Raw genomic sequence first — 23,792 nt, 5'->3', positions numbered from 1 at the left:
AGTCAGACACGACTTAGCTACTGAAAAACAACAAGATTAATAATAGGATTAACAGCTACCAGACTGATATTCTGCTGGAAAAGATTCTTTCTACAAGCCATACTTCTTGTGTCTTTTCTTTTTGTCTTGAATTAGGCATTAAATTTTAAAATATTTTATTTTTTCCCACAATTAAGATAGCTACACTGAATCTACTTTTTTTTTTTTTTTAATATTCTATATGATTTCAGGTTTCATTTCTGACACCTCGGTGGTATGCTAAAAACATCTTTTAGCATACAGAAGTTTAAGTGTGTAGTTGGAAGGCAGCGGATAGAAAAGAGCTTATAGTTAGTGAAAATGTTTCTAACTCTGGAGGAGAGGATAAAAAGGAGTCACTATCAAATTTAAAAGTATTTCTAAATGGAATATTTTTTCATACTTTTCAAATGCATTCTGAGAAGATATTGAAGTCTATATTTCAATGGCAATATTATACTAATGTGAAATACTTATGTAGATCAACTTTTTTTCCAGCACTTAATTTTTGTTACAAAAAAAAGTCAATATAGTTGACCCTTAGGCAACCAAGGCAGTTGCAGTAGCTAATAGCGTTTCCCTGTTCTGCTCCTGAATACCCAGTGAGAGACATCGCTGATGGTTGAACCTGGTGTTTCCTTAAACTGTCGAATAAAAATAGCTGAGTGACATTCCCTGTCCTCAACCCAGATCTCCTGGATCAATATCTCCAGGGGAAGTCTAAAACTCTATATTTTTAATGAATGTTTCAATTAATTCTTGATCTTACGCATTTGGAAAACACTACTTTAGCACAAGCTCTCACTTAAAAGCTACCAGAATAACATTTGAGGATAGAGGCTGTCTTTGTGCTCTATTGCTTTGAGCCCCATCAGTGAGCAAAAATGTGGGCTAATGTGGTCCAAGAGCAGCCTCAGTAGGGCTAGGGTGAGGTAGACTGATCAGCCTAGAGACAGGCTTGTATGTCAACATTGTTTGAAGGATGGGAAGAAGGGAGAGAGAAATGTGAAGGTTAAATAGATGAATTTACATATCCCCTAGTTAATGTCTTCTCTAACGAAGCCAAATTAAACTTACCATTTTGGGCCATTTAATCAATGAAATTAATCAAGATAGGTCACTGCCAGATGACAGAGCATGATATCAGAATCTTCTTTGGTGCTCAGAAATGTAGTTCAGTTGCTAATCATCCAGATACAGCTTTGCTTTGTTTTTGTAAATGAATGTAGGATGTATGTAGTGGTGGTGGTGGTTTAGTCCCTAAGTTGTGTCAGACTCTTGCAACCCCATGGACCTTCTCTGTCTGTGGAATTCTCCAGGTAAGAATACTGGAGTGGGTTGCCATTTCCTTCTCCAGTGGATCTTCCTGACCCAGGGATCAAACCCTGGTCTCCTGTGTTGCGGGGGGATTCTTTACTGACTAAGCTACCAAGGAAGCCCTGATTATACATAGGCTTTGATATAAATAAATATGGGCCCATGTGCCTAATGGCACCTGTGAAATGGCACTTGGGTATAAAACCAGGTGTAATAAACAATATGACAAAGGTGAATTTTGTGTTTACAAAGCTAAGAGGAAATTCTTCAGCCAACACTTATTGAACACCTCTGAGGTATGTGCTCAGAGTCATAAGAAACCACACACATTTAAATCTCCTGCCAGACAGAGCACAGAGAAGCAAACCAGTGTACAGTGTGTTGGAGGGCTGGGAAAGAAATTTGGCATACCTGCATTCTCCCATGGCCCTGGTACAAAAGATGGAGGGTCAGGTGTTGCTCCTGGAGGAGCCAACTGTCACGTGGACTCTCCTCGCTACACACACACCCTTTTAAAAACTTTTATTCAATTAGAAAAGTATGCAAGGCCCGAGTGTGTAGCTTGATGCACTTACACAAAGCCAATCCGCCCACATAACCATCACTCAAATCCAGAACATTCCGAATGCCTAAAGGCCCCGTCATTTACCCCCATCAGTAAGTAATTCCTTCTCCTTTTCCAAGGGTAACCCCCATTGCAACTTCTAACACCATAAGTTAGTTTTACCTTCTCTTGAACATCAACTAAATTAAATTGCTCAGTGTATTTATTTTTTTGGTGTCTGACTTGTTTCACTCAGCAGTATGCCTTTGTGAGATGAATCCATGTTATTGCCCAAAGCAGTAATTCAGTAATTCTCACTGTTGTATAGTATTTTCTTCTGTAAGTCTGCCTCAGTTTATTTCATTTTATTGTTCATAGTCACTTGAGTTATTTCTACTGTTCAGTTCAGTTCAGTTGCTCAGTTGTGTCTGACTCTTTGCAGCCCCATGGATTGCAGCACGCCAGGCTTCCTAGTCCATCACCAACTCCCAGGGTTTACTCAAAATTGTGTCCATTGAGTCAGTGATGCCATCCAACCATCTCATCCTCTGTCATCCCCTTCTCCTCCCACCTTCAATCTTTCCCAGCATCAGGGTATTTTCTAACAAGTCAGTTCTTCGCATCAGGTGGCCAAAGTTATTGGAGTTTCAGCTTCAGCATCAGTCCTTCCAATGAATATTCAGGACTGATTTTCTTTAGGATGGACTGGTTGGATCTCCTTGCAGTCCAAGGGACTCTCTCAAGAGTCTCCTCCAACAAAAAGCATCAATTCTTCAGCACTCATATTTCTTTATAGTCCAACTCTCACATCCATACATGACTACTGGAAAAACCATAGACTTGACTAGACAGACCTTTGTTGGCAAAGTAATATCTCTGCTTTTTAATATGCTGTCTAGGTTGGTCATAACTTTTCTTCCAAGGAGCAAGCATCTTTTAATTTCATGGCTGCAGTCACCATCTGCAGTGATTTTTAAATTATGCTGCTCATAAATATTGTATATGTCTTTTAATATACATGAGCAGGAATTTCTGTTGAGGACAAGACTACAAGAGAAACTGCTGGGTCATAGGTTATGCTTATAGTCAACAAATTCTAGTTTTCCAACATGGTTGTACCAATTTCATTCACAGTGGAAGAGGCTCATTGCTTCACATCCTCAGCAAACCTTGACATTTTCAATCTTTACTTTTAGCTATTTGGTCAGACATGCAGTGGTACCCTGTAGTGATTTTTAAGTTGCATTTTCCTGATAATTAATTATTAACATTATCTTTTATTATATTAATAATTATTATCTTTTCATATATTTATTGGCCAGCTGAATAGCCCCTTTGATGAAGCATCTGTTCAAGTTTCTTGTCCTTGAATAGATTCTGAGAAGGTGAGTAGACATCAGGCATACAGGCAGGAGGGAACAGCATGTGCAAATGAATGATCTGCCCAGAGCGTGGGAGTGAACGGACCGAGAGTGGGAGAGCAGCCCCTGAAGTGCCGGGCTTAGTCAGAGCCTGTGAAGTGCTGACAGTAGGATCGCAGAGATCAAAGTAGAGCGACACAAAAGAAGCACAGGCTGTCCCGTGCTGTCCCACTCAGTGGGTTTCGAGAAACATGTAATGACCAAGTCTCTGAAAGCTGAACAAAGCTTATACACTGGAAGGACAACTCAACTTCCAATGAGCTGAAAGGTACAGTTTATAAATCCCTATTAGTGCTGTGGCACGGTCTTCCTTCTGGCCTATGTGACCGGGTGGGCAGATGAGCGTCTCCTAGGGATGTCAGGGGAGGCTGCTGTTAGCAAATTGCATATTCGCCATCATCGGTTGATCCAGTTGAGCCCGTCTGTGTGGGCTCACTTCTGTACACCATCCTTTCTGCTTGAGCAGCTTCCATTCTCTAAACTACTCCCTGAAGCAGCCCTGAACTGGAAGGGGATGAGGAACAAGGTCTCTGTTCCCCCTACAAGAGCAATGTGAGCTAAAGAGGGTTTTGGCCAGCCTCAGCATGTGCCCGCCCAGGGTGAGTCCTGGACAGCTGCGCTCTGTGAGAGGTCAACAAAAACACTTCTAGTGAAACACCCAGGTATCTCATGGAAGTTGAGCTGTTTTCCCCAACCGCAATAGCAGTCAGTCACGGCCACCACACAGTCATTGCAAATTGCCAGTCCTCCAGGGATGAGTGAAAGAGTGAATTCAAGTCATGAATGGTGGGAATGGGGTGGAATTGTCTGATGGGCAAGAATGTGGGCTCTATAAAAGGAGTGGATTATCTGCAGGAAGGAATGACTGTCACCAGAAATGCTCTGACCTACTTGCCTACTCATTAGCGAGCATTTCTGTTTTGTTGATGCCCCCGTCTGTTTTGTCCCACTTCCATCCTCACAAACAACACAAGGGCACGGCCAGCTTCCGGTACAACCAGGCCCCTCCCACAAGAACAGACACCATTGGCCTTAGAATCTCTATAGATTTCCTGACAAAATGACCCCTTGACAGAATAATGACCCTCTGGAGCCATCTGTAGGTAGTCTACCGTGAAGCCAGAGTAGTCTTCAACATCCAGGAGCCAGAGTTTCTACCCAGACACCCAGAAACCGAAGCAATCAGATCTGGCCTTCATAAAGGAACTTTTTTCTGGGTCATTCGAATAATTGCAAGTAGATTCCAGCCTTTTGGATTTAATAGAGTAGTAAATTTTCAGAAAAGATTTCGGTGACCCGTAACAAAGCTGCCAACCTCTTATTTTTCAAGTAAGGACTGTGGTTGTGAGTTCTGTGAAACTGTATTTAATAGTAGTTGCTGTCATTTGTTACGGGCTTCCCAGGTGGCGCTAGTGGTAAAGAGCCCACCTGCCAATGCAGGAGACTTAGAGACACGTCTTTGGTCCCTAGGCTGGGAAGATCCCCTCTACTGTATGTAAGGCTCTGTGCTTGATCTTTAAGCATGTATGGTTTCTTATGACTCTGGGAGCATGTTCCACAGATAAGTATTGTCTTCATATGGCAGATGAAGAAAGAGGGTAGGTAAATTACCTAATGCCACACAGCTAATTCGGAGAAGGCAGTGGCACCCCACTCCAGTACTCTTGCCTGGAGAATCCCATGGACGGAGGAGCCTGGTGGGCTGCAGTCCGTGGGGTCACGAAGAGTCGGACACGACTGAGCGACTTCACTTTCACTTTTCACTTTGCTGCATTGGAGAAGGAAATGGCAACCCACTCCAGTGTTCTTGCCTGGAGAATCCCAGGGATGGGGGAGCCTGGTGGGCTGCCGTCTATGGGGTCGAATAGAGTTGGACATGACTGAAGCGACTTAGCAGCAGCAGTAGTACCTTATAATAATAGTTTAGTGATTATTGATCCCATGATTGCTCATTTCTTCCCTTAGTTAACAACTAACAATTTATGAAGATTTTATTGGCTAGAGCATTGGCTTAGCCAATAAAGTTTGCTACCAGTTTGCTTGGGCTTGAATCTTGTCCTAGCCACTTCCCACCTGTGTGGTTTTGGGCAAATTACTTAACCCTCTTGTGCCTCAGTTTCTTTATCAGTTAAAATATAGATAATAGTATTTTCTTCTTAGGGTTGTATGAGAATTAGAGTTAACAATATGTAGAGTGCTTAGAAGGATACCTGCCGTAAAGCACCTACTGCATACTGGCTGTTATTATTTTAGCCTGGATCTGTGTCTGTGCATGGATAACTGAGAGCGCATGGTCCCACAGAGATGCCTGAGCCCCACGGAGATTACCAGCACAGTATTGAAGGATGAACAGCCTTAAGAACAGTGGCCATTACATCTCAGTGCTGAGCGTCATCTAGGAAGCTGACAAACATACAAATTCCTGGGACCTGTCTCCAGAGGTTCTGACTCGCTAACTTGAGATGGAACCCAGAAATCTGTCTTGTAATAGACACCTTAGGTACTTCTAACGTGGTTCTCAGAACACCCATTAACCACTAATCCCAAGGAATTTCTTCCATATTCAAGGCTATTAAATTATGGTAAATGCAATAGCTTACTTATCTGCTGCTGCTGCTGCTGCTGCTGCTGCTGCTAAGTCACTTCAGGCATGTCCGACTCTGTGCGAGATCTGGAAGCAGTTAACGGAGAGAAGCACAGAGGACGGGGCCTCATTCATTCGGACAAAACAGTCCAGTCAGCCAGAAAACAGCCGGCTAGCTGTGCAAATTAATTAGGAAGTCTTGCATGTAGATGATGATGGCTGGGAGAGATTTTTTTTTTAAGGGGGCTTGGACCCTGGAGCTAAAGAAATTCTGGGGGTGGCTTACAGAAAGCCTCGTCCTGAGCTGAAACTGGGTGTTCAGCCTGGAGCTTGACAAGATACCCTAGTGTTTCCAGGTTCAGAAGAAAGGGTGGTTAAGGTTGAGCGCTGGGATAACCTTGGAACTGAAAAACCTGGTTTACTGTGTTACGATGAATTCTGAACATCTGTGCCCCTGTTAATTATGGAACTGAAGTTTAGAGCTGAATTTTTTCCCCTGTTGGTCAAGTTGCTCTGCTCAGGTGACGTGAGAATACTCATTATTGAGGAAATAAAGATCAGGTTCTCAGGTTCAAAGGGGAGACATACCAGATCTCTCGGCTGCTGTATAGAAACTTATCAGGACTAGGTTGGTGAGTTTTCTGTGTGAAGAGAAGGGTGGTGGTGGTGCCTGGAGCTTGTACCCTGTGTAACTCACCTGAATGAGTTCTCAGGACATCATGGGGGAGATTTTTGGTTATTCAACGGTGTGGTGGTACGGTGTTCCTTTTAAAAAAGGTAATCGGTTTTAACAAAGTGGAGTAAAATAGACAATACTGGTATTTTTTTAATAATATCCATTAGATGGAAGCTTTTATTTCTTTTGGCTGTACTGTGTGGCTTGTGGACTTTTTGTTCCCTGACCATGGATTGAACCTGGGCCCTCAGCAGTGAGAGCCTGGAGTCCTAATCACTGGACCGCCAGGGAATTCCCTACTGGTATTATTAATCTAGGGGTAAAGAATCTGCCTGCCAATGCAGGAGACATAAGAGATGTGGGTTCTATCCTGGGTGAGGAAGATCTCATAGTGGAGGAAATGGCAACCCACTCCAGTATTCTTGCCTGGGAAGTTCCATGGACAGAGGAGCGTGGTGGGCTACAGTCCGTGGGGTCACAGAGAGTCAGACGTGACTGAGCACGTGCACACGCACACACACACACTGACTGTTAATCTAGAAAGTTTTCTAATTGGACTCCTTAAAATCTTCATGCTGTTTTTAAGATAAAAAGTTACTTAGATACTATTAGTTCATTAATTCTTTTCCCTTATAATAATTATATAATGCATCCTAAGAAATAAAAATTATTGAATTTATATACTTGGAACTTAATGTATTCTACTGATATATATGTATCCATGCATGTATATATTATATAAAACTTATAATTAATAGCATATAGATGCCATAAGTTATTTCTAAGATGCCTCAGCTATATTAATATAATTATTTTTCTTAATGTTGAAGTTTGTTGACCAAAGTGATTTTTTTAAATGTATTTATTCCTTGGGGGGGGAAGCTAAGGTAGGCAGGTGTTTCTAATTTCTAACTCTATCGTCTGTGTCATCTGGATTTGTGCTGTGGCCATAGCACCTCTTTGTTTGGACAGATATCTTCACGACTTGCAGTCCTTTGTGCTTAATTGTCCTAAAGCATTTTAACATATCCTTTAGTATTATAAAAACAGTATTATTTACTGTAGAATATTTGGTAATTACAGAAAAGCATAATGAGAAAAATCCTCCACAATTCTAGTACGCAGTGATAACCACCATTAAACATTTAACTACCATTAGAACATCATCTAGTCTTTCAAACTCTCTCTCCATATGTATAAACAGAGTGTATGTGTGTATTAAACACAAATTAGGAACATACTGTGATACTATATATACTTAACATTATAGCATTTTAACATATTCCTATTAAATTTCTTCAAAAATATTGTTTAATAACTATATAATAGTTTAATCTACATTCCACCAGTATTTAAGATGTTTTTAACTTTTTGCTACAGTCAATAATACTAATCCTTCTTGTGCAGAAATATTTAAAATGTTAAATATAACTTTCTTAAAAAAATATACCTTCCTTAATTCAAAATAAGGCCAACTGGAATTAGTGGCTGAAGGTAATAGCATCTCTAGGGATTTTGATCCATTTTTCTCAGATTTTCCTCTACAAACCCACATTTTTACGTGCCCATTAGCAGAATATCAGCATCTGTTTCCACACCTGGAAGAATGAATGTTAACAGTTTTGCCCATCTAATCGTGAAGTAGGATGTCTCATTGTTTTATTCACTTGCCATTTATTACTGTTGAGGTTGGACATATTTTCTGATGATGGTTGGCCCATTATCTTAAGAAAATAGCATGTGATTTTTAAAGCAGACTTGCTTAAGACAACACAGCGATGACAGTTGACAGTTAACTCCACTGCATTGACATCTTAACTGTTGTACTGTCAGCCTCCCACAGTCCATTAAGGGATTTTTTTTTTTTTCAAGAAGTAAAGTATTTGTTACAATAATAAAGAGCGTGAGCTTGTGTGTACGACGGAGTCTGAGCCCTGCCGTTTAGTCTTATGTAACCTAAACGAGTTGCTTAACTTCTCCAAGCTGCAGTTTCCTTGACTATAGATAAGGCTGATAATCCTCACAGTAATTCTCATAATAATGAGATAAGAATTATTAAAGCGTTCAGTAAAATGCAGCTACTGTTGAAACAGAGAAATGTTTCTCTGCTATTTACCCAAGAGGTATGTCAAGGCATTGTAGCATGCCTCTTAGAAGCCAGGACTTTTCAAATCCCAACAAGTTGCATGTTTTACTTCATTTTATTATTTAAATTTGCTGTAAGCGGCACAGCTAGTGGGACATTTTAAATAGAAAAAAAAGCAGGGGGTCGGGGGGGGGGGGGGGGGGGGAAGCCGGTTGGTACATCACCTGGGCTGCTAGCTCGTGTGTGGTCTCAAGAGTCTTGCAGGACACTGAGATGTCTGCCGGGGTGGTGCTTGGTACTTTAGGAAGTTGCTCCCAGACTGATAGGATAAACCCACTTTCACTTCTTCCTTCTCCCAAAGGGTGAAGGAAAGAGCACTACTTTAATAGTGTTGCCAAGCTCATGTGCTCATTTGAAGGTCATTTCATGAACTTGGCTTTTCCTTCTAACATTGTGCTTGTGTATCCACCTGCCTATTGGTCTAGAGTTTGGTAAATATAGTGTAGACTCTCTCTTTCACCAAAAAGTCAGTTTTTTGCCTAATGGATTTGAGACTATAAGTATGTTGATCTTGAAAGATAAGTTTCAAGTTTTAGATGAAGCTTCCACCTGAGGTTGTGACTGTGATCTCTACTAGCCACTCAGCCATGCTCACAGGTTGACTCACACTCTCTGAACTGCTTTCTGTTTCACATTCTTGTACTTTCCCAGCTGACAGCTCAGCGGGTGGGTGCCTGTTCCACCAGCTGCTGCAACCAGCCAGGTTCAGAAATGTCAGATATCCTCCAAGAGCTGCTCCGAGTCTCTGAGAAAGCTGCCAACATTGCCCGGGCGTGCAGGCAGCAGGAAACCCTCTTCCAGCTGCTGATAGAAGAAAAGAAAGAGGGAGAAAAGAACAAGAAGTTTGCAGTTGATTTCAAGACCCTGGCTGATGTACTGGTACAGGAAGTTATCAAAGAGAATATGGAGAACAAGGTAAGGAATGTCACAGCCAAGGTAATTGCAAATTATTTGCCCCTGTGGTTTCCCCCCTGTAAAATAGCTCGCCGCCTCCTCCTCCCCACAACCTGCCCCCCAGCACCATGGATTCTAATAAACAAATAGGTTTTCCCCCCTTATTTTGACTGCAGTATTACTAAAATGTGTGTTACAGGAAAAACTTAAATGTTGAAAAATAATCCTCCTAATTCTATCACTAGAGAAAACCACAACTGTTTTGCTAAATATTAGAATGTTTTCCTTCTATGTGTGCATGGCAGGTTTAACTTAACTCTAAAGAAATGAGAACATACTGTTTTATAACTTTTTTTTTAACTTGATAATATTAAGTCCCACCTTTTGACATAGTCATTTACCTAATGGTTGCCTCAGTGATAGCCTCATAGGGTTCTGGAGACTTAGAGTCTCTCTTTATTTTAGTAGGAAAACGTTGTTTGTAACTAACAATGATTGTAATTCTAGGTATTTTAAGCTGACTAGGGTAAATAAACTATATTCATAAGCAGTTATAGCAAACAATAACATTAGCAAGCACTTGTAAATGCTTACTATGAGCCAAGTACTTATCTAAGGGCTTTAAATATATTAGTTTAACAAATAACAATTTTATGAGGTAAGAACTATTTCAATGTAATGGAAGAGAAAAGGGAGACACAGAGGTTAAATAACTTGCCTAGGGTTGCACAGCAAATGAATGGAAGAGCTGGTTTTTGAACATGGGCTGACCAACTCCAGAGTCTATGCTGTTTGTGATACTATATTACCTATTATATAATAATCGAATTACTTTTCTTTTAGATTTGGGAGGATAGAATTTTATGTCAGAAAGCCCTACAAAATATTGGAATTGTTTCTATGAAATTCTCAAAATGTTAGGGATTGTTTAGAATAATTTAAGTGAGTCCTTGACCACAGGTAGGAAGAGAGAATAAATGACCCCTTGAAATTTCTACAAACTGTTCTTTTTCATGCCCTATACAATCTGGATCCAGTGGAAGGAAATTTATTTTTGTTACTGATCAAGAGAGCTGGGTAGAAGGGGTGGTTGAGCAACTGGATTAGAAGTGTAAGTTTTGTGGGCTAATATTTGCCTCAGAGCATTATAACAAGTTCAGGCAGTTGTTCATTCACGAAGTATCTGCCAGGATTTATGAACACATAAATGACACTCACTTTTGGTTTGTATAAAGTGTCACGACTCTTACTTACGTACTACAGCCTCAGAAAGGGTCTCTAGGCAAACTGGGGGGCTGGAGCTTCAGCCTTTGATGACTTCATCGAGAGGTTCAGTGCCAGTATGTGGTGACTTTCATTGTTCTTCAAAAGAGTTAAAAATAACAAGTAGTTGTGGGCACTGTTACATCCATTGGCCATCTGTGAATAACTGAGCTCAAACATTTGAAGCATTTCCTTGCTTTCATTGCCTGAGAATTGTACTCTTACCATAATTCAGCACATATTTTGAGAGAAATTATCTTTACTACAGAGAAAATCAGAAGCAAAATGTGTCCAAAAGCTTCCTGGTCATACAAAGATGAGAGAAGCTTCCTATTTAGCTTGTTTCTTTTTGTTTGTTTCTTCATTCCATCAAAATATTGATGCATAAGTTGTTGGCAAGTAAAATATTTCCCCTTTTTTGCTACATGGCCTTCCTAGCCTGATGGTTAAGGATACCTTAACATGTGCAGAAAACAAAATTAAATGTTATCCTCTGTTCCTTTCTATCCGGGTTCAAGTAATCATCTTAGGTACTTGTCAGTAACATTAACTTGTGCAAGTTACTTGGGTACTTTGTAGGAGCAGCAGTTAAAACATCTCCTTTGTAAGCATTCTAGCTCATGGCCCTTAACTAGAAGGATGAAGTTCTAGAAGTACTTCTGCAGACTCAACAGAACATAAAGAAACCAGACTTCTACCATGATTTGGACTTTCTAAAGGGGCAAAGGAGCAGGGAAGTATAGAAAACTACTGATATTAGAAAAGTGCGGAACCAATCTGACTTCACTTATTATACTTGGATTGATTTCTGGAATTGTAAACTCTCAAATTTCTGACCTATTGTGCTATTTAGTTTGAAATATAAAGTGGAAATCTGTTCAGAATTGAGCATGAATGTGGGGTTTTTTTTGTTGCTGTTTTGCATTCTTGTCATATTCTGAATCATTCAGTTTCCAGGCTTGGGGAAAAAAATTTTTGGAGAAGAATCCAATGAATTTACTAATGATTTGGGTAAGTACAAGAATCTTAATATAATTTTATAACTTAATTATCATATGGTATTTTTATTTTCAACTTACATCATGAAATGAATATTTGGAGGCCTTTCATGTAGATAACACATTTGAATGTTAAACTTCATTCAGCACTTCAGGATAACCTGCCACGTAAGACAGAGATGCGGCATCTTAGAATTATTTAGCAAGTTCACATGTATTCTAGCTGTAACTCTGTAGCATTGAACAATGATTTAACCTTTGGGAAAGTTGCACGGCCCTTTGAGAATCTGATGGAAGTTACAGATGCCCCGCAAAGGATGCAGATCTACACAGATGTGCAGACGATCTCACGTCCAAGTAGACCCATTTGTGGACCTCCTGGAGAGCCCATGGGCTTCCCCGGTGGGTCAGCAGTAAAGAATGCACCTGCAATTCAGGAGACCCAGGTTCCATCCCTGGATCAGGAAGATCCCCTGCAGAAGGGAACGGCAACCCACTCCAGTATTCTTGTCTGGAGAATCCCATGAACAGAGAAGCCTGGTGGGCCACAGTCCATGGGGTCACACAGAGTCGGGTAGGACTGAGTGACTGACACTTTGGGTAGTCCACAGACCTAGGCTGAGCATGTGCAGAAGCCCCTGTCCCTGAATGATCTCTGCTTCTCTGGTCTCAGAACCTCTGTAAAGGGAGTGGGACAACCTAAAAGGTTCCTTTTAGCACCAAGTTTTAACTCTAATTGGTTTCCTGTGAGCCAAATTCTCCTTTGATGGACCCCCGTGTTCCCTTGTGGTAGAGAGAAAAATACAACATCTCTGACCCTTTTTTAGAGAAGCAAGCGGTTTTTAGTTTGCCTGGGTTTTGTTTGTTTTATGGTAGAACATTAAAATAGTGAACTTTAAACAGATCATGTGACAAATAGTTAAACATCTAGAGGCATATTTACAAAGGAAACTAATTTCTGGATTAACTCTGGAAAAAATTTGTCATTTCATGGGACGCGTATTAAGATAGTTCTGTGACACTCAGTAAGAAGAAAGAGAAATGTCAGTTAAACTTAAGGTTAAAAAAAATCACCTGTGACTTACCCCCATAAGAAATCCTACACTGAAAAACCTATATTTGGCTACAGCATAAACAGTTATTGTAATATTTATCTAGAATGATAGAGGCAAAAATGCATTCCACATACATTTTCCTGAGAACTGAAGGAAAGGATGGTTTTAGTTTATTAGAGGGCAGAGACCTATGGTAGAGGAGGAGCTGGTGGATGAGGTGAGATAAGATCATGGAAGTTCAAAGGAAGGAGTTTCCTTAAGTATGATGAGAATTCAGCGGCAAACTTTAAGCCGTGGAGTAAGGTGATACGATTTGCTCCTTTGAGTGAACCCATGACTTTTCCCGAGCCTAGAGTAGCTGCTCAACAAGTGGTGGTGATTAACATTATTCCCCAACTTTAACAATCTCATGTAATTTGAATTAAACTTAATTGACTGATTCTTGCTGTTTCAGAATCGTCACTGTCATAGATTCACAGTGTGCTTCCCAAACTCGAACAGTCACAGGAGTCACCAGGGGATCCTGTCAGACCTCAGCAGGTCTGGGATGGGGACTAAAGTTCTGAATGTCTAACAGGCGCTCCAGTGATGGCGCCGCTGCTGGTTCTCGGGATGGCTAGGATAGCTAGGAGTGTTTGTCGAGATACCTCAGGAGCCCCAAAGTGCCATGTTTTCTTAATTTTTAGAAATTTATATTCTGCATTGCTGTTGCTTTTTGTTGGTAAAAGTCCTAGGAGAGCCTCTCTTCTCATTTGTGCTTGGGGGGTTGGAAACCAGATGAAGCAGGGGTCTAAGAAGTATCTTTAAAGTGATGGCGAACACATGGACTTGGTAACGTGGGGTTCCAATTGCAGAAGCAGCTTTGCTTACATCCTGATTCCCAGTGGTTTCACAGAGGAGAGCTATTCTACATATGTGATTTAGAGTCCTACAGCTTTACCACATTTAAAGACGAATGTATGTCATCTTATATTTACGGAGCATAGACAGTTTTTAGTTAAAAGCAGCATCATAGAGGGAGGTAGAAGCCTTTCTGTGTACTTATTAAAAACTCTTTTCTTTTCAATCAACATATTCAAACGTGAACAGGGTGACCTCCAGGATATTAAAAGCCACAAGGTAAAAGACACAGAATATTGTTTATCAAAGACTCAGGGTTCAGGATGCTTAACGTGAGCTGCCTTAAACTGGATACAAAAACTGTGCATGTGCCCATGTGGGAACTTTTTTTGGAGAGAAGGCCCTTTGGTGCCTGGATTTCATTTCTCACTGTGAGGTGGTTGAGTGACTACTGAATCAGCTTTGACTTTATGAAGCCCACTGGGGAGATTCTGGCGGTTAGCCAGATTAGGAGACACTAGACTGGATATCTTTGTGTGTGTGTGTGTATGTGTGTGTTGGTCGCTCAGTTGTGTCTAATTCTTTGTGACCCCATGGACTGTAGCCCACCAGGGTCCTCTGTCCATGGGATTCTCCAGTTTAGAATAGTGGAGTTGGGCTATATTTAAAATGGATAACCAACAGAAACCTATTGTATAGCACAGGGAACTCTGCTCAATATTCTGTGCCAGCCTGGATGGGAAGAGAGTTTCAGGGAGGATGGATACATGTGTATGTATGGCTGAGTCCCCTCACTGTTCACCTGGAACTATCACAGCATTGTTAATTGGCTGGACCCCAATACAAAATGTTTTGGTGTTAAGGAAAAAGGAAAAATGAACAGTGAAATGGGCTGGATGTGTTATCCTCACCTAATCTGAGGTGCTTCTCCCAATCCCCTGTTCTTTCTCCTCTGAAACTTGAGATGTGATGGTCTTCAGTTTGTCTTGACTCTAGGGGAAAAGATTATCATGAGACTGGGTCCTACAGAGGAAGAAACAGTAGCTCTTCTCAGCAAAGTCCTTAATGGTAACAAGCTGGCATCTGAGGCCTTAGCCAAGGTTGTGCACCAGGACGTTTTCTTCAGTGACCCAGCTCTGGATTCAGTAGAGATCAACATTCCACAGGACATCTTGGGAATCTGGGTGGATCCTATAGGTAAGCAGGGGAGAGTGTTTGCTTTTGTCTCTTTGCTCTTCTTAGTAATCCTTTTTTTGTGAGGGGGTAGTGTTGGAAAAATGAAAATTGAGGATATGGTTTAACTCTCCTAGAAGTTTTTAAATTTTTGAAGTTTTAAAATGATAAATGACTCTCACTGCTGTAACCTGGGTTCAATCCCTGGTTGGGGAACTGAGACCCCACAAGCTACACACTGGGGCCTAAATAAATAAATGAAGAGTTGAGGTGTGTATTATATACATATACACATATTTATAACACACGTGTGTGTATACACACACACACATATAAAGGCACATATACAAAACTGAATTAACTCATTTTTGAAAGACCTCAGGGGCCAGACTGCTAAATGTGAGAGAAGAATGAAATGATGGCAGCTATAACTAATTGAACACACATGCATCTTGAGAACATTCAGCTCCGGCAGATTATTACCATCTGGAAGTACAGTGCAGATCTTCAGATTTAAAAATAATAAAAACGCAAATCCAGGTTTTTAAATGAGCTCTCACAATTTAACTCCTGGCTCCTAACTCACTTAAGTAAGTAAACAAGCAGAACCGCTGTACAGATCAGGCAAAACACAACTGAATGTGACTCCTAGCAGTCGGTTTGTGAGTCCTGTGTATACCTCGCCATTATTTTTTTGGTCATGATTATGGTAGAACCATAATCTATAGTTCATTGTTTTAAAACTGTAGGCCTATCTCAATGATGCCGTTAATATAATGCCCTCGGTCTAAGTCCCACTTTTCCCCCAGCTTCCTGGCATAGTGTACCCAACACAACTGGGACCAATCATTAAGCTGAGTAGGCAGACTCCCCTCACCTTCTCCCCTACACCTTCTCCCCTACGTGATAGACATGCCTTTAATCACAGCAGTAGAGCATTCAGTCAGTGGATTGTTATGTAGACTATGAATGTTTTCCAGGATCTTTTATCGCCTAAAGGTAAATCGGCCTCAGTTATGGTTTTTGAGGAACTGAAACCTTGTTTTGTTTTTGTCCTGAATTGATTCTGTTAGCTAGCTCTCTGGATCTTGTGCCTGGCACATCCTTAACTGGGTATTAATTCACTAGATGCTGGCAGTCAGCTGCTGGCAGGTACATCTTTTAAGCAGAAACCTCACTCCTTAGCTTCTTTTTCCCAGGTTCTTTGCGACCCCATGGACGGTAGCCTACCAGGCTCCTTAGTCCATGGGATTTTCCAGGCAAGAGTACTGGAATGGGTTGCCATTTCCTTCTCCAGGGGATCTTCCCGACCCAGGGATTGAACTGGGGTCTCCCGCATTGTAGGCAGACGCTTTACTGTCTGAGCTTCTTCCTCTTGTGACACCATTGTCTCTTTCCTCCTAATTTGAGGGACAAAACAAACAAGTAAAAAGGCAATTCCATCCCTGATGGAATTCAAATGAAATGGAATTCAGATTCCTGGAAGGACTTTCCCGCCCACCTTGGTTGGACCTGTCCTCTGATTAGTAAGAGCTCAAAGGAACCCCCATACCTTTTAAATGATTTTGACATGGTGATGAATATTTGAGTGCTTCTTACCATTTGCAAGGTGTTATGCCCTGGAGAAGCGAATGGCTCCCTACTCTAGTATTCCCACCTGGAGAACTCCATGGACAGAGGAGCCTGGTGGCTCCAGTCCTATGGGGTCACAAAGAGTTGTTCATGACTGAGCAATTAACAACACAAAAAGGAAGGAAGACATGCTAGCTGCCATAGGAATTGTAGACATGTCCCCTTTGTCCAAGAATTTATGTATGGTTGGGAAAATGAAACACAAGCAGCTTAAAAGTGAAGTACAAAAGGTCAAATAATAATTCCATATAAGTGGCACCCAGAGGTAAAACGTGATTGGTTATTATCTTAGTCCATTTGGGCTGCTATAACAAGATACCATGGACTAGGTAGCTTTTAAACAAGATAAATTTATATCTCACAGTTTCAGAGGCTGAGAAGTCCAGTATCAAAGTGCCAGCATGATTAGGTGAGAGTCTTCTTCCTGATTCATAATTGGCGTCTTTTCACTGTGTACTCGGACAGTAAAGAATCTGCCTGCAATACAGGAGACCCGGGTTTGATCCCTGGATCAGGAAAATCCCCCGAGAAGGGGATGGCAACCCTCTCCAGTAATCTTGGCTGCAGAATCCCATGGACAGAGGAGCCTGGCCGGCTACATTCCATGGGGTTGCAAAAGAGTCAGACACGACTGAGCGACTAACACTCACAGTGTACTCATAAAGTGGAAGAGACTAAGAATATCATTAATCCCATTCATGAGATTCCACCCCGAGGACTGAAGTACCTCCCAAAGGCCCTACTTACTAATACCATCAACTTCTGAGGGTTAGAATTTTGGGGGACACAAACATTTAGACCATAGCTGTTACCAAATTAGAAATGATCTAGGACAGGTTTTATAGGTGTCTTCATCATTATCTTCTAAATAATCATTACCTGAATCCTAACAGATTTGCTTCATTTTTCAGATTCAACTTACCAGTATATAAAAGGTTCTGCTGACATTACACCCAACCAAGGAATCTTCCCCAGTGGACTTCAGTGCGTCACTGTTTTGATTGGTGTCTATGACATACAGACAGGGGTGCCTCTCATGGGAGTCATCAACCAACCTTTTGTATCACAAGACCTACACACCCGCAGGTAAAAATTGAATATTTTCGGCATATTATGGTTTTCAGAATTTACAACCTCAGCTTTGTTTATTGTCGGGATTATCTCTCCATGTGACATTCCCATGACTCGATACATTGGGCATTCCTACTAAAAATCTCCATGTTTGAATGAATGGTCCTTTAATTTTCAATCCTAGGTTTCACAACAAAATGTGAAAATGATCTAACGAAAAGATAAGTAGGTATGGCCAGGATTAGAACCTCTCCCTATAAAAACAAACAAAAAAACTGTCAGTATCACTTTCTTATCTGCTTCCACCTTCCTCACACTCCCGTGGACTGTTCGCAGAGCATAGAGGGTGGCCAAGCCTTTGGTTACCCTGATCCGCGGCCTACGGATCCGAGTATGACAGGGTTGACTCCAGAGCATGGCAGGGTTCAAGTAGAAGCAGCTTTTCTCCTGTGGTTTCAGCTTTTTACTGAAATAAATGACATTTTTTTCCACTCATGTAGAACTATATATTTTTTAATTAAATTTTGACTTGCTTCAAGTAACTAAGAATTGTTTGTTCTTTAATAGTCTTAAACTATACCTCTGCAGTGTTGATATTTTTCCTCTTCCCTGCCTTCTTCCAAACTGAAAGTGTTTGTTATCTTTAAAGGGTCGTCAAGAAGTTAAAAATAAGTGGGACTGGATGTTGACATAATCATGACCTAGAAATGGTTGACAAAGTAGTTGGCACAAATCCTGGGTTTGATAGCAGATTCTACCACTGATTTACATTCTTAAACACTTACATTCTCTAAGCCTCAGTCTCCTTCTCTGGAAAGAAACTATCCAGCGTATAGAGTAAGTTAAACACTGAGAAATGTTAGATGGTATTTTTGTTGTTGACCACCACCGCCCCCCCCCACCAAAAAAAAGAGTCCATCTTTCTTGATGTTAAAGCCAAAGTGGAGCTAGTGAATTGGAAGATGAAAAGGCGTTACCGGTTGAAAAAAATTCAGCATTGTGAAAGACTTGCGGATTGAAAATCTTATTTATCTGTTCATCTTTATCCCCATTAGACTTTAAATGCAAAAAGAGGCAGTGAAACTTCGCTGTGTTCCCAGAGGCTAGAAATCCCACAAATATTTTAGCACTGTCCTAGATGAATGTGATAATGCAAAAAAAAAAAAAAAAAAAACTGAACGCATTCCTAACTGGCAACAACACAGGCAGCAACATGCACAGGGAGTAACTTTTAGAAATGAATTAGCCATTTGATTACTATCTCTAGGCTTAAGGGCCTTGAGACTCACTATGTTATATATTTTCCACATCAAGTTGGGAAGCCACAGGAGCAATGAAAAACCAATGTGATAACTTGCCGCCACAAACTGAACGTTCTCTTCCGTAGGTGGAAAGGACAGTGCTACTGGGGCCTTTCTTACCTGGGGACCAATATCCATTCCCTTCTGCCTCCTGTCTCTACAAGAAGCAACAGCGAAGCGCAGAGCCAAGGGACCCAAAACCCCAGCTCCGAAGGCTCCTGCCGGTTCTCAGTGGTCATTAGTACCAGTGAAAAGGAGACCATCAAGGGCGCGTTGTCGCATGTGTGTGGAGAGCGCATCTTCCGGGCAGCTGGGGCTGGTTACAAGAGCCTCTGTGTGATCCTCGGCCTCGCTGACATTTACATCTTCTCAGAAGATACCACGTTCAAGTGGGACTCCTGTGCTGCTCACGCCATCCTCAGGGCCATGGGTGGGGGCATGGTGGACTTAAAAGAATGCCTGGAAAGAAATCCTGACACGGGCCTTGACTTGCCACAGCTGGTGTATCACGTGGGAAACGAAGGCGCTGCTGGAGTAGATCAGTGGGCCAACAAGGGAGGACTCATCGCATACAGATCAGAGAAGCAGCTGGAGACGTTCTTGAGCCGCCTCCTCCAGCACCTTGCCCCTGTGGCTACACACACGTAGATGAGCTCCATCCTCATGGGCTCCACAGCCCAACTGTGGACCTAATTTCCACATCTCTTGTCTTTTGAAGACAGCTTTGTCCTATTGACAGTCAACATTCGCCTTCCTCTTTGGGGGAGCATTTTTCCATTATGTGTTCATAATGCTAATAAATGAATGATATTCATGCAGCAGTTAAATGTGTGAGATTCTTTATAGAGGATTTTGTGCAATTATTGCTGCTTGAAATGCTTCAATAAAATATTGAAGACAGGAAAAATTCCTGCTCAATTAATAAAGCTCTTTAGAACATGAGTTTAGAGATGATAAGTTAAGGTCACTGAAATATTAGGGAGAGCAAAGGGGGTTGTGTGTTTCCTGTCTGGAACAAAAATCTTCAGCTTTAGCCTTTGGCAGAACATTTAGAACTGTGAATCTAAAGCATAATTTGGCCGTGTTCATGCGCTTTCAGTGACACTGTTTCTTACAAGAATTAAAGCCCGGAACCCTGATGGCACCATCCTACTCATGAACTCTCACACTCACACACATCCACACTCAGACACACATTCTGAAACTCTCTCTCAAATCTATATTCTTATTCTCTCATTCTAATTCTCTGATTCTGCCACTAATTATGTCTCTAGTTCTCTCTAATACTCTCACTTAACATACTCTTCTGTCAGTAAGACAGGAGAGGATAAAGACATTTCTGTAGTTTTTGCATAGTATTTATTACACTTCAAAAACCAGAGGTAGAGTTAAATACATACAGTCGTTGGTCTGCTAGAATCCCATGTTGAATGTCCTCTGAGGTGGGTGAGACCTCTTTTTCCTATCTCTTTAGCAGCCCTGGTGAGGAGAGATTTCCACCATCTGGAGATACCAAACTCTCAGCTATCTCCTTTCTGCCCTACGCCCTCTTGAGGCCAAAAGATTTTCTGCAGCATCCTCTGTTTATCTGCAATTACAAAGGAATCACAGTATGTCAAACTTTTAGTTTATTTTTTTTAATTTATTTATTTTAATTGGAGGCTATTTAAAGGTATCTCATTGCACACAGAAGATTCAACGACTTATTTAGTGAAAAAGTTACATAGCTTTTAAAAGTCTGTACATGCTTTGTGATTGATGGTGGGTCCTCGAGCTGTATATTCTAATTTTAAAGGTTGATTTTTAAGTCAAAGTGAGTTCATTCTTCACAAAACACATTAGAAACCAAACCCCAGAAACTGGTTGTGCTGCCTGATAGTCATCAGAATGGAAAAATAGAATATAGTTCAAGAAAAAGCATGTTGTGCACATAAACATTTTTAGAATATGTAAATTATCAATAACAACGCAGTGAAAACAGTCATCTTCAATGTGATCTATTTATTTATGTGATCTATCAATGTGCCATTTTATTGGGGGGGAAACTGGATAGAACGGAGAATCCAATACATTCTGTAAACATCTATTGCACACATCCGTCCATTGTCAATCTTTGCCAGAAAGCTAAGGCCCTTCCTTAAGCATGTGTGTGCCGGTCTTGCATTAACCACACGTATGGGAGTGTGATCTGTAGCTCTGATTTCTTTCTTTTTGGCTGCACAGTGTGACTTACTGGATCTTAGTTCCCCCACCAGGAACTGAACCTGACCTGGCAGTGGAAGTACCTATTCCTAATCACTGGTTCCACCAGGGAATTCTCAGGCTCTGATTTCTTTAGAGGAAGAAGTTAAAAAATATTTGCCATATAGTCTGACAACATAATCATTCTGGATTTTAATTTTTTCCCCTCTATCTTTACAATTGTCTCATACTCAGTAAGTTTTTAAGACTCATTTCTATCAATACTTTAAAAGCCTTAAATTCTTTGTTTTCAAATTCATTTTACATTATACTTGATCTATTATTAAAGATGCCATTGAAATATGATTTTTGAATGAAGTCAATCAGTCTAAGCAAACACACAACTCAGTTGATGGAGTGGGAATTAGGGGTTGGGTGCTCCAAAGAGTAGCCTGTTGGTCGCCAAGATCGAGCGTCTTGTGCATCAGCCAGGGTTTTTTTGCAGGAGGCTGGCAGACAGATGAATCTGCCAGGTTGCTTAAATAGAGGATGATAAAAAGAGACCCCCTGCACATCAGTAAGAGCAGTCCCTGGGAAGCCAGGTCAGTGTTGGTTCCTCTCTTGCTCCTACAGCCCACATCCAATCACTCAGGAGATCGATCCTCTTGGCTCAACCTTCCAAATATACCTGTTACTCTCTACACTAGCCACATGCTTCCACTTAACCATCACGCCAGTCTCAATTCAACTGCTCCTGAGGACTGGCAGCCATGTTGAGTAGGGTTCTAATGGTTATTTCCTTTTAATGCACTTTATGTATTGCTAATTTTTTGCTGTGGCCTCTTAAGCCCCTAGTTATAGGCTCTCTGAATGAGATTTTGACATGCCAAGGGGTACATATTGTATAAAGGGCTTTCTGCTGTGTTATAATGATGGGAGTATGAAAAAGCAGATCTTTGAGTCTGAGTGTAAAGTCCTATAAGATAGCCCTTCTGTCTAGAAGAAGTGCAGCCAGGATAAGTTTGCAGTAGCATTAGGTTTAACTGTGAGTGGCAAAATGCCAAAATAATAATGGCTTAAATAAGATCAAAAGTATTTGGTGAGCAGTCCAGAGCTGAAAGGAGGCTCCACCCCAAAGTCCTCAGGGAGTCACACTCCTTCCATCTCACTGCTCTCCCAACCCCAGACCATGACCCTCCTTCTCAGGTCTAAGACAACAGAATCTGCATTTTAGGCAGTAAGACAGAGGAGAAGACAAAGAAGGGAAGGGCAGTTTTTCACGTCACTGACCAGAACCTAGCCACATGACTGCACGTAGGAAGTCTCCATTTGGAGCAACCATGGGCTCAACTGAAAACCAGGCTTTTTATCACCCTGGGAGTTAGGAGCCGGGCATTAGAGGACATCTAGCAATCTCCATCACCTGGGCCAAATGAGTCGTCCAGGCTTCTGTCTTCATCTGACCTCTGATCACACACCTTTTGTTCTATTCACTAAGGTCTCGTGACATTTAAGAGCGGATGTTTTCAACACTTAGCTACACTCATCTACTTTTGACGTACTTATCCACTTCATCCCCCAAAGAATGAAGAGTGCATAAATACATTTGTCAAGATGGTAAGGCTTCCCTGGTGGCTCAGCGTTAAAGAACGTGCCGGCCAATGCAGAAGACGTGGGTTCGATCCCCAGGTTGGGAAGATCCCCTGGAGAAGGAAATGGCACCCCACTCCAGTATTCTTGCCTGGAGAATTGCATGGACTGAGGACCCTACCCCCTACCCTCTGTGCATGGGGTCACAGAGTCAAACACGACCGAGTGACTAACACGCACACGCAGTAATTATGCAGGCGCCCCCAGGGGTTCAGTGGCAAAGAACCCGCCTGCCAATGCAAGAGACATAAGAGATATGGGTTCTATCCCTGGGTCGGGAAGATCCCCTGGAGAAGGAAATAGCAACTCACTCCAGTATTCTTGCCTGGGAAGTCCCATGGACAAAGGAGCCTGGCAGGCTACAATCCATGGGGTTGTAAAAGGGTTGGACATGACTGAGTGACTGACCGCGCACCGCACACTCGGCACAGAAACAGCCCTGCCCACTCCATGGCAGAAAAGGTCAAACATACATTCTGAAAAGGAGGAAAAAGCAGACAAAAGTTTCTGAGAGTTTCCTTCGTGTGCTTCAGTTTTGTTTTTATTTTATTTTTTCTGTAAGTGCTAAATGCAAAGGAAGAGTAGAAACGGTAAGTCATAACCTTTCACATCCATAGTTAAGACTTTTCATTGTGCCAGGCTTGGTACTGATATTGTAACACATATCCATAAAGCACGCCTAAGGGACTGTGACTGTCCCCGCAGAGTGGCAGGGAACTCAATTAAAAGCTGGTGTGTATACAAATGGATCTTTGAAACTGGTCCAGGGGAAGTAGCTGTGCTAAGCACTGACATCTTTCTTAAAAGGTTTATATGCTTATAATTTCTATTTGATAATCAGCCTAGCCAACACTGTGACTACTTTGTAACAAAATGTCTGTAATTTTTAATATGATTTTCCTTTTCTAGGCTGTATTTTCAATGCTCCTGATCCTCAGGGAGCCATTGTCATATAGGATTAAGAGCTTTTTCCATTAAAAGAAAAAAAGACCATCCTTAGGCTGGCTTCATGGGCTTGTGACTTGTGC

The 23,792-nt window shown here is 41.4% G+C and overlaps 1 protein-coding gene across 8 annotated transcripts in view; it reads left to right on the top strand.

Annotated features, from left to right (window-relative positions):
- The window catches only part of INPP1 (inositol polyphosphate-1-phosphatase), a 36,018-nt gene extending 16,264 nt beyond the window's left edge, over positions 1-19,754 (top strand). For 5 of the 8 annotated variants that reach the window (XM_070802157.1, XM_019969427.2, XM_019969420.2 and 2 more), the window contains exons 2-6: positions 9,358-9,621; positions 11,814-11,874; positions 14,753-14,953; positions 17,473-17,647; positions 19,020-19,754. In XM_070802157.1, the coding sequence (XP_070658258.1) occupies positions 9,418-9,621; positions 11,814-11,874; positions 14,753-14,953; positions 17,473-17,647; positions 19,020-19,581 (1,203 nt within the window). In that variant the 5' untranslated portion in view covers positions 9,358-9,417 and the 3' untranslated portion in view covers positions 19,582-19,754. Of the gene's footprint in view, positions 1-3,201; positions 3,569-9,357; positions 9,622-11,813; positions 11,875-14,736; positions 14,954-17,472; positions 17,648-19,019 lie in introns of those variants that run through there. The other 3 variants (XM_070802156.1, XM_019969440.2, XM_070802160.1) reach the window with 3 other exon arrangements.
- The last annotated feature ends 4,038 nt before the right edge of the window (positions 19,755-23,792 follow it).

The sequence above is a fragment of the Bos indicus genome, chromosome 2 (assembly GCF_029378745.1).
Source record: "Bos indicus isolate NIAB-ARS_2022 breed Sahiwal x Tharparkar chromosome 2, NIAB-ARS_B.indTharparkar_mat_pri_1.0, whole genome shotgun sequence".
NCBI classification, from domain to species: Eukaryota; Metazoa; Chordata; class Mammalia; order Artiodactyla; family Bovidae; genus Bos; species Bos indicus.
This window is presented reverse-complemented; position numbering and strand designations above follow the sequence as displayed.